Consider the following 16233-nt stretch of genomic DNA (forward strand, 5'->3'; position numbering starts at 1 on the left):
AAACCATTCAGATTCCCTACCATACGCCGAGTGTAGTGTTCTCACAGTTAGACAACTATACGTTCTGCGTGCTGTTCTTCGCCGACATCGTCACCTCCCTCTCTGTGCCAAAGTATTAAGCAAGCGAAGTAAACAAACCTCTTGTCCGGTGGTTCCCCAGCGGACAGTATTTGCAACCCGCCAATACATATCGATGAGTGCCCGTGTTTATAATAAAATTAATAAACAATTAAATATATATCCTTTAAACTCCTATAACTGTAAAGCAAAACTAAATGCCTTTTTACAATCTCTATCATATCAGGAAACCGAGAACCTCTTATCATGCTTGAAGTAACCCATAAATAGCTATTGCTCTCCTCCTTAAATATCAAGTTATTCATAGTTACTAACCGCATTATCTACACTCCCTCTAACTTCACACCTCCCCCATACACACTTCATACACCATACACACACGAACACGCACTAACTTAACCACAATTACACACATACTTACACTTATTAGCTGGCTTATTTTCTCTCTTTTAGTATTTGTTGTTGTTGTTTGTATACTTCTTTTCTTTATTTTCTCTTCGTCATTTGCTTTATATCCCTGTTTAAGAACGTATATTGCTACGTGTATACTATTATTGTTATTAAATTGAGAGCTCAAATGTACCTAGGAGGAATCACTGACTCCCGAGACACAGGCTTGGACCTAGTTCGGGAGGCAGAGACTCAACCCCACTACCTAAATGTGTTACAAACCTGTTACACCTGTTTCATATTGTCAAACTTTATAATGTGAAATGTATATCCAAGGTTTAAAGCAATAAAGATTTTTATTTTATTTTTATTTTTATTTTAAGACGCAATTTATTGTGATTTTTGTTATGTTTAAGCGTGGCAAGCAACATTAATTACATTGATGATGATGTTTATTAAATACAATATTTTTTCATACTATACTGAACTGTCACCCTATACATGAGAATGAACAGCGCCCTCTTGACAATGATCATATATTACTGGTCAGGCTTTAATATGTGTCATAATTTAGTAAAGTCCCCTTTGTGGATTCTAAGTTTCCGAGTTACAGCAGTTTAGTGAAAGCGTTTTTTTTTTAAATATAAATTAAGGGTTGAATAAAGAGGAAAGAAAATTTGATTATTTTTGCGCTACGACGCACGGTTTAGGAGATACAGCCCTATAAAGTTTTTTTTATTGTTTTTTTCTTTTTTACATTGTGTTTTTTGTATATTACTTTGGGGTTTCATAAAGGGGAACGAAAATTTAATTATTTTTGCGCTACGACGCATGGTTTAGGAGATCAAGCCCTATAAAAAAACTCTTTTTTTTTTGCGTTTTTTTTGTATAAATTAATGGTTACATAAAGGGGACCGAAAAGTTGATTATTTTTGCGCTACGACGCACGGTTTAGGAGATACAGCCCTATATAGATTTTTTTCTTTTTCTTTTTTACGTTTCTAAATCTTAATTAAGGGCTTCTTAAGGGGAACGAAAATTTGATTATTTTTCGCTACCATGCACGGTTTAGGAGATACATCCCTAAAGTTTTTTTTGTTGTTTTTTTTTTCTTTTTTTTGTCATTGCGTTTTTTGTTATTACTTTGGGGTTTCATAAAAGGGAACGAAAATTTTATTATTTTTGCGCTACGACGCACGGTTTAGGAGATACAGCCCTAAAATGATTTTTTTCTCTTTTTCTTTTTTGCGTTTTTAAATCTTAATTAGGGGCTTCTTAAAGGGGAACGGATATTGATTATTTTTGCGCTACGATGCACGGTTTAGGAGATACAGCCCTATAAAGTTTTTTTGTTATTATTTTTTTCTTTCTTTTTCTTGTGTTTTTGTATATTATTTAGGGGCTTCATAAAGGGGAACGAAAATTTTATTATTTTTGCGCTACGACGCATGGTTTAGGAGATACAGCCCTATAAAGATTTTTTTTTTAAATTTTGCGTATTTTTAAATATAAATTATGGGTTGCATAAAGGGGAACGAAAATTTTATTGTTTTTGCGGTACCACGCACGGTTTAGGAGATACAGCTCTATAAAGTTTTTTTTCCTGGTTTTTTTTTGTTGTTTTTTTTAAGTATTAATTACGGGTTTCTTAAAGGGGTTTTTTAAATTATTTTTGCGCTACGACGCATGGTTTAAGAGATACAGCCCTATAAAGATTTTTTTATTGTTTTTTTTTTCTTTTTTACATTGTGTTTTTTGTATATTACTTTGGGGTTTCATAAAGGGGAACGAAAATTTTATTATTTTTGCGGTACCACGCACGGTTTAGGAGATACAGCTCTATAAAGTTTTTTTTCCTGGTTTTTTTTTGTTTTTTATTAAGTATTAATTACGGGTTTCTTAAAGGGGTTTTTTAAATTATTTTTGCGCTACGACGCATGGTTTAAGAGATACAGCCCTATAATGTTTTTTTTTTATTTTGCGTTTTTTTTTTAAATATAAATTATGGGTTGCATAAAGGGGAAAGAAAATTTTATTATTTTTGCGCTACGACGCATGGTTTAGGAGATACAGCCCTATAAAGATTTTTTTTTTAAATTTTGCGTTTTTTTTTTAAATATAAATTATGGGTTGCATAAAGGGGAACGAAAATTTTATTGTTTTTGCGGTACCACGCACGGTTTAGGAGATACAGCTCTATAAAGTTTTTTTTCCTGGTTTTTTTTGTTTTTTTTTTTTAAGTATTAATTACGGGTTTCTTAAAGGGGTTTTTTTAAATTATTTTTGCGCTACGACGCATGGTTTAAGAGATACAGCCCTATAAAGTTTTTTTTTTTAAATTTTGCGTTTTTTTTTTTTAAATATAAATTATGGGTTGCATAAAGGGGAACGAAAATTTTATTATTTTTGCGCCACCACGCACGGTTTAGGAGATATTATATCTATATATATACTATATATAGCTATAATAGCTCTATAAAGTTTTTTTCCTGGTTTTTTTTAAAGTTTTAATTAAGGGTTTCTTAAAGGGGAACGAAAATTTGATTATTTTTGTGCTACGATGCACGGTTTAGGAGATGCAGCCCTATAAAGATTTTTTTTGTTGTTTTTTTTTTTCATTGTGTTTTTTGTATATTATTTTGGGGTTCCGTAAAGGATCCGAAACATGTCGCCAAAAGCGACTAAAAATAATAGTGAGTAAAAACCGTACTGATAAATATTTTGAAATATGTCTCACGATAGTTTAAGTGCGATTCCGTAAAGGGGAACGAAAATTTTGTTCTTTTTGCGCTACCACGCACGGTTTAGGAGATATAGGTCTATAAAGATTTTTTCCTGTTTTTTTTTGTTTTTTTTTTTAAGTATTAATTAAGGGATCCTTAAAGGGGAACGAAAAATTGATTATTTTTGCGCTACGATGCACGATTTAGGATATGCAGCCCTATAAAGATTTTTTTTTTTGTTTTTTTTTTCATTGTGTTTTTTTGTATATTACTTTGGGGTTCCGTAAAGGGAAACGAAAATTTTATTATTTTTGCGCTACGACGCACGGTTTAGGAGATACAGCCCTAAAATGATTTTTTTTCCACTTTCTTTTTTGCGTTTTTCAATCTTAATTAGGGGTTTCTTAAAGGGATTTTTTTTTAATTATTCTTGCGCTACGATGCACGGTGTAGGAGATACAGCCCTATAAAGTTTTTTTGTTATTTTTTTTCTTTTTTTTCATTGTGTTTTTAGTATATTACTTTGGGGCTTCATAAAGGGGAACGAAATTTTTATTATTTTTGCGCCACCAAGCACGGTTTAGGAGATATTATATCTATATATATAGCAATAATAGCTCTATAAAGTTTTTTTCCTGGTTTTTTTTTAAAGTTTTAATTAAGGATTTCTTAAGGGGAACGAAAATTTGATTATTTTTGTGCTACGATGCACGGTTTAGGAGATGCAGCCCTATAAAGATTTTTTCCTCTTTTTTTTTCTTTTTTGCGTTTTTAAATCTTAATTAGGGGCTTCTTAAAGGGAAGCGAAAATTTGATTATTTTTGCGCTACGATGCACGATATAGGAGATACAGCTAATACAGCCCTATAAAGATTTTGTTTCTTTTTTTTTCATTGTATTTTTCATGTATTACTTTTGGGTTACATAAAGGGGAACGAAAATTTTATTATTATTGCGCTACGACGCATGGTTTAGGAGATACAGTCCTATATATTTTTTTACAATGCATGTGCTCGAAAAGTGCGTTTCCTACGGAGCCATGTCGTGCGGAAAGTACTGCTTTTCCGCACTAGTGCTTTTTGTTTTCAATTTTTTTTTACAGTACATATGGTGCTACTTTCTCGCACTAGTGCGGAAAAGAGCACTTACCGTGCATATGTCGAAAGTTTAAAGGGCCATATGTACTGTAAAACGTACGATACACGTGCGAATAGGTAATTCGCAACTCGTGTCGATTTAAAACACTCCTTTTAATAATTAAACTTATTTGCCATGACATGTTTTTTTATTTACTCGCACAATGCATAGTAAAACATTGTATGATACACGTGCGTAAAGATGATTTCCGCACTTGTTGCATAAATAGCAATTTTTTTTATCAAAGAATGAAAGAAAGTCTCGGTATTTATAACCAAATTTTACTTTAGTGGTACCTTTTCCCTATCACTGTCACAAATGTATGTGGCGTTCACGTAAACGCGATATTTTTAAGATTTCCCTGCGCAATGTTGCCAGCTCGCTCGCAAATCAAACATGTACTTACAGTTATTTTGCATAATGGTGACATTGTACAATATCTATGAGATTTAAATAGGTAAAAGATAATTCGACGCATTCTTTGCTTGCTTGTTGCTTGTTGTTGTGTTGTTTGCGTAACTTCTTTGAATAAGTTGCGTTAATTTGGCGCACAGGCGAAGTAAACATGCGTTGCGTACGGCAAGGTCACGCCGCGGCCCCACCCTGCACGGCCTCCGTTGCCCATTCAGACCGCCCGCTAGCTTCGTTTGAACGCAAATAATATTTTTGTAATATTTGTTTATGCAGTGGATGCAAGTGACACAAATTCATACATCTTATTTATCCCGCATTTCAAATTAATAAGATGTAAACTCTAATATCTTTAATATTCTTTTGTAACGGTGACAGCCTGTTACAACAAAATCATCAAATATCTTATGAAGCTATGCCTTAATAAGACACAAAATCATTTAATGGACCTATTTAAACGATTAAATTCGACCTAAGTAATTTTTTTTAACTCTAATTTTTTTTTGTGTCATTTAGAATATTATGACACAGTATCAGATTGCAGTGGACGTAATTGACACAAACTATGTTTTCACACTAAAAACACTATCCTAAATGCAACACAGTTACATGTTTTCTCTCGAATATTTTTTTCTCCAAGATAATTCAAAATAAAAAATAATTACCACAAAATAACAAATTACTAGAAAAGCAAATTATATATATGACACAAAACAAAATGTAAGATTTACATCTTAACAAAGTATTCATAAGCGAAAACAGAATTGACTTTAATATTTTTATAACCTAGGGGTCAAAATATAGCCAGCGGTACAGGTCTACGAAGCAAAAATAGACGGTGGAGAGATGCCTGTCACACAAAAACAGTCGTGTATAAACATGAAACTGTCAACGTCATTTTAAATTCGGAATGAGGTTAAAAAGATTATAATTATAATGGTTCGAACTGGAACACATAAAAAGTTTGTAGTCTATGAATCTTTTTTTTATGTATTTATATATTTGGTGAAATGGCTTTCCAGAACAATGTGTTCGACCGTCTGCTAATATAAGGGTCACCACACACGCACTGAAGGGAGTCACACCAGCCCCATTAATGCCAATGGTAAGCATAGTTTCCAACGCTGATGTGATTTCATTCGTTTCATTCGCCTATTTCCAAATTTCGAGATTGATCTTAAAAGAAACCTCGCAATAAAATTATCATCGAATAAAATTATTTCACAGTAGGTACATATGGTGTTACTTTACCGCACTGATGATGATGATGATGATTATGATATTTTACAGTATGTATATGGTGTTACTTTACCGCACTAGTGCGATATTTAGCACATAACGTGACTATGTAGAAAATTTAAAGGGCCGTATGTAAAACGTACGATACATGTGCGAATTTCCTATTTTTCGCACTTGTATCGTTATGTAATAGTCGCATAAATCCGGCTGACGAATAGACTTCCATGTTTTGTAACATAATATTTTATTGGTACAAATCAACATTCACTATATAGGAGTAGTAGGAGTCACAAACAGTAAAGCAAAATGTGTTAAACAATACTTTGCTACGTTAACCAGGATCGTTGTTAAATAACTTGACGTAATTTTCTGTGATATATTCATATAAACCCATAAATCCCACAATGTTTAATATGTTCAACTGTTTGATAAAGATACATTAATTGAAAAAAAATTGAACAATAGGTAAGTTTGATTCTAAAATAATGTATTTGTGTCTAAATGTAGGTACAAGGTCGATTCACGAAAGCTGGCACGAATGGAATGAACGAAACGAATTATATCTGTAGTTGTGTGACTGACACGTATGTATCGGTATGCAGCCAGAGTCACCATTATATTGGTTTATCTGTTACACAGATATTTCCATTCACTTCGATATTTTCTTTCCATTCGTGCCAGCTTTCGTAAATCGACCTGTAGGACTTCGACCATATTTTGGAATCTTTTATTTTATTTATATTAGCCAGGCATTTCAATAAATCGTTACCTACATTAATCATTTATTACTAAATAAATAGTTGTAGGTTATTATGGCTGTGTAAAGGATTAGAATCAGATATTAATGTTGTCAATGATTCCTATCTTATCTAATACTACCTAGACGATAGAGTTACTTAAAGCATTCTCTAATTGCAATGTGTTGTATTAGTGGAATTTGTGTGTAATGTTGAATGTGTCTAAACGTTAGACTTACTAGTAAATTTATTTCAACCACAATATTGTTTCTTATAACTGTTTTTGTCACATCCCACATAATGCTGCGCTTCCACCTGAGATGTGCGAGGATGCGTTGCGAGGGATGTGTTTGTTAAGAACCAATAGAATCACTACTTCACACTGAGCGAGGAAGACAAATGAAGTGATTTTATTGGTTCTTAACAAACACATCCCTGGTGGAAACGCAGCCTTACAGTTAGGTTAGAGAGAGATCTAATGAGTAAATTCAGCTGCTCTTCTTAAAAAGTTATCAATTACCTGACATGAAATCAGTAAGGAAAAACACTGGAAAAACGGCCTTCTAATAGCAGGGCGGAGCAGGTTTGTAGGTTATTTTCGTTCATGTCATCTCAGATATAGGTGAATATGGTATCAATGCATTCAGTTTGATGTCCTGAACACAGAAATATGAGATGACAAGCGCGAAAGTGGTGGGGGTAGTTGCTGTGACGTCATAAAGTAGGCACTCGGCAGTACAGTTTTTAATTTTTTTCTTCGAAACATACCATGTGGGGTACCAAATGAAAGGGCTTTGTGAGTAGATCTCAAATATAAAATACTGTAACATTTTTACTACTTGGTCTAACAAATTATTAGAAAACGTTCAAAAATTTCACAATCCACAGTTGACTTTGAACTGCTCTAAATTGATAATAACTTAATGGATTATTCCATATTTGATACCAAATGACGGGAATATCCTCAATGACATCAAAATGTAACGTTAGATCTAACGTTAATGTGCTGTAATTATTGTTGTTTAATCACGAATTTGTGTGACGTCATAGTATACGTTTATATATATATATGCGTTTAAGCTAGTTTATAAATAGTTTTAACACGAAATCTTCAGGAAATAATGATACTCTTGTTTTTCCATGAATACATTACTATCATATATAATAATAATAATAGAGCCTTTTATTCCTTAAGTATACATGTAGTTACAATTAATTTTTGCTTATATTTATTTCTAATTTAAGGACCCGTTCTTGGTATAGGCCTCCTCCAACTTTTTCCAACTTTGTCCAGCTATTGGGACAATATCATCTATCCACCTGGTTTTTGGTCTCCCTCTGTGTCTTTTTCCATGGGGTCCATGCCACTCTGTCACCACTTTGGTCCATCTCTGGTCTTCTAATCTGGCTAAGTGGCCTGCCCACTTCCATTTTAATGATCTTGAGTGGTCGAGTGCATCTATCACTTTAGTTGTGTTTCTTATTTCTGAGCATCTCTTCTCGTCTCTAAGTTTTATGTTGAGTACACTTCTCTCTATACTCCTTTGACACACCTGGATATTATTCTTTGTCTTTGCGTTGTAGATCCATATTTGGCATGCGTAGGTGAGGCTGGAAAGTATACAAGTGTTAAGTACCTTGCGCTTCAATGTCATTGGTAGGATTGATTTTAGAATTTCTTTATGACTCCAGTACTTTTTCCAAGTGATATACCAACTCGTCTGTTTATTTCTTCAATATTACTATCATGATTGCTGTAAAACAATTTCTTTTCAGAAAACTAACCTATTCTGATACCCATACCTACTCAATACAAGTACCTATTCGTATTTAGTTTAAATGCAAATGTTATAGCAAACCCCTACTCTTATCTCGTGAGTGCGTCGTATAGAGCGCTATGTAAGTCGTTCAACACTAGTATCTACATTGTACAAGCTAGACTACTCGACTTATGGTTGTAAGTGTAGACTGCCTTTGTTATTGCGAGCTTGTGGATGTAATAAATGATGTGTTAACAAACTATTTCTCACTTGTATAATTTTATAGTCGACGTACTGTTTACGTTTAGTATAATTTCATTTGTTTTGTGAGCATAGTGGTCACTTAATATTCATGTAACAGTATGGACATGTTATCGGTGAATTGTCAGACAATTCAAAAGTTGAAGTGCTATAATTATTTCAATGTCACAATATTCACGATGTCTAGGACTAACGAATTTCGTAACAAATTGTGCTCCTAAATTAAACTAAAAGTCGAAGAAGGTACCTTCGCGTCGGGTAATTTGAGTCTAGTTGTAACTGACGGGTTTCTAAGGTTCCTACACTCAGTAAAGTCGTAATGTATGTACAGTGTACTAGGGTTAAGTCGGGTAAAAATATTAAGAAAAATAAGACAAGATATTTATAATTTCATAGTTTTTTTTTTACTTTTATAGATAATAGAATACACGTAAATAACTAAATATACATTCAATGTAATCTATAATGAAATGACTTATAATATTATAACTGTAGGGTTCTCGGTTTCGTCTTACTTTTACCCACGTCATTGACCATATATGCGGGTCTATGGGACTCGTTAGTGACAAATGTGTGCTGGTTACTATATGGTCACGTACTAGTCATTTTGATGAGCCGTATAGACCCCCAGCAGACTCGGACAGTTACTCGTTTTCGTCGACCGACTTCTACATAAAGGAACCGCAATACCAGTGTAAACAAGATCGAATTAGGCCGGGTTTGGATTATCAACATATATAAGCCATTAGCAATGGTAGGCCGGCTCAGGCCATTTAACAAATGGCTGGAAGTAGTCATTTCCACGAACACAGCGCCACCTCAAGTAGCTTAACGATGATCAAACGAATAATTTAAATGAGCCGTAACGCCTAGACAGAAATGTATTTGCTGTTATTTCAGCGGTACTGTTTTTATCAGGATACTGTTTACTTGGCATGTAGAAACACGCTTCAAATGTGACGTTTTCAACCCAAAGGTACCACATTGTTGCTTGTTGATAAGGTTGATTTCTAATTGAAGCTATATGGAAATAGCGCCTTACTGACAAGCGACAATAAGTACCCTTTTGATTGAAAATGGCACAAATATGTATTTATTTAAATGGCGCGGAGAGAAATATTTTGACATATAACCCAAGAAAATTAAACAAATCTGCGGAAATAATTCGTGTAGTTTTGAAAATTGGTATAGTTGGTATAAGGTAGGTGGTGTCCAGATGAACATACTAAAAGTCCTCGGGGGTGGGGGTTGAGCTGAGGGTGTAGTAGGAGGGGGTTGAAGGTACCTTTTTTCAGATTTTTGCTCGTATCTCGAATATCTGTACAAATAGCATTATAATTAATTCGAACCAAAGTTTCCGCATAATATTTTATACAAATTAGGTTATATTTATTTTTACTCTACGATCAATACTTTAGGAGCTACAGGGTGTTTACAAAGATCAATCATGTCGAACCATGCTTATATCGTCTATTTTTTAATTTAAACCTTAACTCTTTGTTAATTTAAACATCCTGTAGCTCGTAAAGTATTGACCGTAGAGTAAAAATAAATATAACCTAATTTGTAGAAAATATTATGTAGAAACTTTGGTTCGAAGTAATTATAATGCTTATTGTACAGATATTCGAGATACGAGCAAAAATCTGAAAAAAGGTACCTTCAACCCCCTCCTATACCCTCAGCTCAACCCCCACCCCCGAGGACTTTTAGTATGTTCATCTATACATCACAAGGTATAACTATACCAATTTTCAAAACTACACGAATTATTTCCGCAGATCGCCCATTTTCAGCTTAATTTGACGTAGCTAATAATTATTAAGTAGTGTTTGTTGTATTAATCCCCTGTGATCTCTCTCTATTATAGCTGTTATCGATATATATGTCTGTCAAACTGAATATCTAGAGATAAGTCTCTGAAAACAGGTTTATTTATAAAAAAAACTTCGATTTTCGAGACGATTAATTATTACTGAAGTAATGAAGTATAATATGTACTTATAACAATTGCTCTAAAACTTCAAATTCAAAACACATTAACAAGTGATCTCAACCAATCGATGTCGTTATTAAGTTGTCAAAAGTTCGGATCTACACACGTAGCGGCGATTGAGCGCAGGTTGCGTAGCACGTTCGTAGGCCGCTACGGCCGCACGTACTCGTACGTAACAGTGACGTCGGCGGCAGATTTCACAACGCCGCGTCGTCGTACATCACGGTTCACGGTAATCGCTTTGTTTACGATTTTTATCATTGTCACTTTGCATCAGAAAGGTAAACGAACTGTTTCGTGATCGTCAGATAATCGATTAGATAGCGTGCCAAAAGTTCAAAATGTTTTTTTTCTACATGTGCACCTACATATTATGTGCCAAATAGTTATAAATAAATTTATTTAAACATGCAAATAATATTTTTGTGATTCCAAGTGTAAGTTGAAGACGATCTGAAAAGTTATAAAACTTCTAGGTAAGTTCCGAATTGTAATGTTAACTTTCGTTTTGTTAATATTGTTGTGCAAAATGTGGGGGTGGCTTGGCGCGCGTAAGTGCGTGGTGGGCGTGCGAGCCGTGGCGGCTCAGGCGGGAAGGGGGGAGGGGTGCAAGCGCCGAGCACGTGCCGCGCGCTCACGTGGTACCGCCGAGCGCGCGTCCGTCGTGCCGGCTCGTATGAATAATTGTGTACGGAGTGAATGAATCGATGCGCGGCGCGGGAGCGGGAGCGGCGGAGCGGGGCGGCTGCGTGGAGGGGTGCGCCGCGGCGCGCCAGTCTCGTGCCGGTAGTCGGTAGGTTAACCGAGCGACTCCGGGAGCCGTCCCCGCCGCGCCGTCGCTCGCTCGTAGTCGTAGTGCGCCCGCCCACGAGTCCATGGAAACCCAGAATCAGGATGCGGCACACAGCCCCGCTGAAGTGCCGAACGACCCCGGGTACGTCGCCGCCGGTGTCCCTTCGCCGGCTGTCATCTCCGCTATCGACTCCTGACTAATCGCAATATTTGTTGCAGGAAGATGTTCGTCGGAGGACTCAGCTGGCAGACTAGTCCAGGTACGCTCGCCGGCGACGAAAAGTGCATCCGATGCACGCGCGGCCGAGCCGCCCGCCGCACCGCGGAAAACCATTTCCTACTCAATAGGAACTCTCGCGTTTTCAGTGATGTACTAAAATTACGTAAACACCGGTAACCAAAAAGTTTCGTTATCAGCTGATTAGTCGTGTTATGTAGCCGAATAGTTACCGGTGTCGTTCGTTGAGTTTACGTGATATTCGGTGAGATGCATGTGTAGGGTGTACTCGGCGTCTTCGGTGCGTGTAATGACATGGAGTTGCTATAGAACATGATGTAATTGAGTTGTGAAGTCGAGGTGTATTGCGGGTCAGGTGTGTGGCGGCGGCCATGCCAGGTGCGCGCGCAGGCTCCTCTGCCGCTGTGACCTCTCACGTTGTCAACTGTCAAGCGAATCTCATCCCTATTGCTACAACGGTTCAGTTGGAAAATCTAGCAACATTTTCCGTTACCGGCTTTTCCCCTTTAACGGTTATCACAACATAACCTCAATCTAGGTAGAGCGCTACCGACCGGCGCGTTTCCGTCAACTTAAGTTATGCTCACACCATACCAATTGGCAATAAGTTTTGATTCGTATACTCGATGTAAGATATTTAAATACAAAACAAAATTATATTTAAATTGTTTCATTCCAATCCTTGTGTGCATGAAATTCAAAGCGGCATTAGAACCAGATCGAAAGGAAACTTAACTCAAAATCATGACTAATTTACAATAAATATATCATTGCAATTAATAGAGATTTAAAAAAATTTAAACATACACAAAGGATTATGTTATCTTGACATAAATAGGTATTTAACATAGCGCGTAATAGTCAATATTGTCACGTTTATTTATTGCGCATAACATAGCTCAGTAAAAAAGTATAATTTTACGTCCGTAAGCGTTCCCCTAGACCCGTAATAAAGGCCATCAATTACTTTTAAACTAATTGCGCGTGTGCAACGCAAAAGGTCTGCGCGCGCGGCGCAAGTGATGCCCGCGGTATTGGGTCGAGCGCCCACGCCGCACTTTGATCCCTCTATCTATGCCAACTTTGTTCTTCTCTGGAGATATCTAGGGCGCTGCATCGGCGATTACTAGCCAATATGCATTGGATATTATCGGATCGACCAATCCCGCGCTTCTATATCGGTAGCATCATGAATCAGCCCTCGGTCATGCACCGTGTAATGCTTCATCCGGTCATATCTTTCCTACTTCACAAGCAATTGTAACAATATGCCAGAAACGCTAAAATAATTCAATTTTAAACGATGTATTTTCTTTCTTTTTAGAAAAACCAAATCCAATAAATATGAGGTTTAATTCGGCGATTATTTGAATAGAATAAGAATAATTCATTTATTCATGGCAAACTACATTTCATACAAACGTATTACAATTTGGCTCTAGAAAAGGCATCACTAAAATCACGTATACTCGAAAATACTACATATAGATTATTTCATGCCGGTTCTAGCTGTGACTCTAAATGTGTTAAGTTATGGAATTCATTGATTTGTTCTCCCCGAGCTAAGTTTGCTCCGCTTGTTTACACCTTACCCGAGCCGTGAAGATAAGATAATTTGTAATTTGGTACCTGTTATCGCATGATAGTCGGATAGTTTTCCTTATCGCGGCGCCGTACGAATAGTTACCCTAAGATATATTTCGGTAATCTTAAATGTTTAAATATACAGTTCGTGAATCAATCACAACTCAGTGATAAGTGATGATAAATAAATACTGACAGGCGCTATTTTATACTCGACATTATCTAATTCTTTGAGAACCCAGAGATTTTCCCTTTAACATACATTTGCGATATACCTAGTAACAATCGTAAGGTACATACATAAAATAATTAACACACCGCTTTTAAGACCATGACAGAGTAGGTAGGTATTATGTACATATTCAACGCGTATAACGTGGATTTTCCTTGGATGGGAACCGAAATATAATGCGATAAGATATTTTTACAACAAGCAACGAATTTATGGTTCAAGGTACTACCAAAACTTATTCGTATGTTTTCTGTGGATTACGGATGTAAGCTTTCTTTTCCAGCAAGCTTTATTTTTACCTACTAGAAGCATAATAGTTATAGAATAGGTGCATATTAGGTACCTACACATAGGTGTTGATAGAATACGTAGGTAATGCTTATAAAAATATATTATCGCCGGAGAGAAACATCCTTTTTCTTAAGCTGTAATAATAATTCGTCAGGTGACAACCAAAACTTACTAATTACTAAAAAATAATTATACAAAACTCAACCTTATTTAGGTATTAATATGGTTCACTATGGCTATTAACTTGTGTTAGTAATTATTGAGTTTTGGTTGTCACCTGACGATATATACGAGTATGTATATGTACCCACGAGATGACGTTGGGTAACTCAAGTGGTATACGTATACCTCAAACAACAGGCTCCCTAATGAGACGATGAGAGATTAGAGAGCTAGTTGTTCGTGCAGCAATTTAGTTTAAAAAACCATGAGAGCGGAAGGAAACGAATCCTACTCAGCGTGGGTGACTTGATCTCTTGGCTTAACGACGTTTTAACGACGAAACAAAATTTACTCCGTGTATTAGCTAAATGCTAGGCAAAAATAAAACTTTTGAATCCTACTTAGAATGTTAATCATAGAAAGTTAAAAAAAACAGGCTAAGTGCGAGTCGGACTCGCCCAACGGTCGTATCAATTTTTTACGCTAACTTAGAAGTTTGATTTTTTCACAGCTTCAAGAGGCTGTAGACCTGAGTATACCTATCGTTTTAATTTCAACTCGATACCTCCACGCGTTCCCGAGATAAAGGGTCTTGACAGACAGATGGACGGACGGACGGACAACAAAGTGATTCTATAAGGGTTCCGTTTTTAGGGTTCCGTACCTCAAAAGGAAAAAACGGAAGCCTTATAGGATCACTCGTGCGTCTGTCTGTCTGTCTGTCCGTCTGTCACAGCCTATTTTCTCCGAAACTACTGGACCAATTAAGTTAAAATTTGGTATACATATGTAAGTTTATGACCCAAAGACGGACAAACGGACGGACGGTAACGTAAACAAATGAATTTTAAACACGGGAAAACTTTTGGGGGGTAAATGAGAAAATTAAAAAATAAAGTTTTTCAAACTATATCGTGTTACATATCAAATGAAAGAGCTCATTATGAGAATCTCAAATATAATTTTAGGATAAACAGTTTGATAGTTATTCAAGAAAATAGGCAAAAAGTGACCGTTCCCCCACTTTATCTCCGAAACTACTGGGTCTAAAATTTTTAAAAAAATCCACAAAATAGATCTTTACCTATAGATCACAGGAAAACCTATTAGAAATGTGCAGTCAAGCGTGAGTCGGACTTAATTACTTAGTTTTTGATCCGACCCCTACGGGTTTTTTAAAGACATTTCACTCATGTTTCACATAAAATATACATTGTTTAAATTGTGTAATGTACGGAACCCTTGGAACGCGAGTCCGACTCGCACTAGGCCGGTTTTTTTCTTTATCAACCACGTGGACTGTTATGATAGAGTTTTATTTTTATAATAATAGGAGTCATTGGGTCTTACGAAGCTTCTTAGTACGTATTAATTCATAATCATCATAATTGCTTCTAACATGAAATAGATCAACTAAATGGAACTGTTAGCAGCATTAAGACATCTTTAAATCCAGATAAAAGCGCCCACCTCTTTGTTAAATTGTATGCAACAGCGAGATAAGTTATTCTATTTTATATTTCCACAGTATACAAACTCATTATCCCCGTGTTGCGAGCGTAAGCTGTTTCATAGTAAATAGTTGCTAGACAAAAGGTTGCTTCCATTATCTGGCTCACTTCTCGCGCCTGACATATCATTGACACGCTTTGACTCCGGAATTTACAAAGGTGGCTGTTAAAGATAACTGACTATCTAGATTAGCCGCGTGTTAGCATTAGGTATTGAAATCTGATGTTATACATATAGCTTTACAAAAACAGATGACAAGTACACTGCATTTGTTATCAGGACTTTGATTGATTGATACGATTGACTCAATATATCTTCCCTATCTACCAATCTGGAATACCTATAATACGTTTAACATTTTCTCGAAGCTACAAATGTAAATTTGGTTTTTCAAAACCTGTGGTGTATTTATGTTTCAAGCCAACGTACCAACATTTAACTTGGATATCTTCGATGGCTTCGATTTGCGTAAACTCCTTCGGTTACGCTCGAACGTCTGAATTACTCTCGAGAGACAATCCTTTTTAGGGTTCCGTACCCAAAGGGTAAAAACGGGACCCTATTACTAAGACTCCACTGTATGTCTGTCTGTCTGTCCGTCTGTCACCAGGCTGTATCTCACGAACCGTGATAGCTAGACAGTTGAAATTTTCACACATGATGTATTTCTGTTGCCACTATAAAAACAAA

General features: G+C 36.0%; 1 protein-coding gene across 5 annotated transcripts in view; it reads left to right on the top strand.

The window, feature by feature from the left end:
• The first annotated feature begins 11316 nt into the window (after nucleotides 1-11316).
• Nucleotides 11317-16233, top strand: part of LOC134742486 (RNA-binding protein Musashi homolog Rbp6) — a 699530-nt gene continuing 694613 nt past the window's right edge. The window contains exons 1-2 of one of the 5 annotated variants that reach the window (XM_063675698.1): nucleotides 11317-11666; nucleotides 11744-11784. In XM_063675698.1, the coding sequence (XP_063531768.1) occupies nucleotides 11608-11666; nucleotides 11744-11784 (100 nt within the window). In that variant the 5' untranslated portion in view covers nucleotides 11317-11607. The remainder of the gene's footprint in view (nucleotides 11667-11743; nucleotides 11785-16233) is intronic. The other 4 variants (XM_063675697.1, XM_063675695.1, XM_063675696.1 and 1 more) reach the window with 4 other exon arrangements.

This window comes from Cydia strobilella, chromosome 6, assembly GCF_947568885.1.
Source record: "Cydia strobilella chromosome 6, ilCydStro3.1, whole genome shotgun sequence".
NCBI lineage: Eukaryota > Metazoa > Arthropoda > Insecta > Lepidoptera > Tortricidae > Cydia > Cydia strobilella.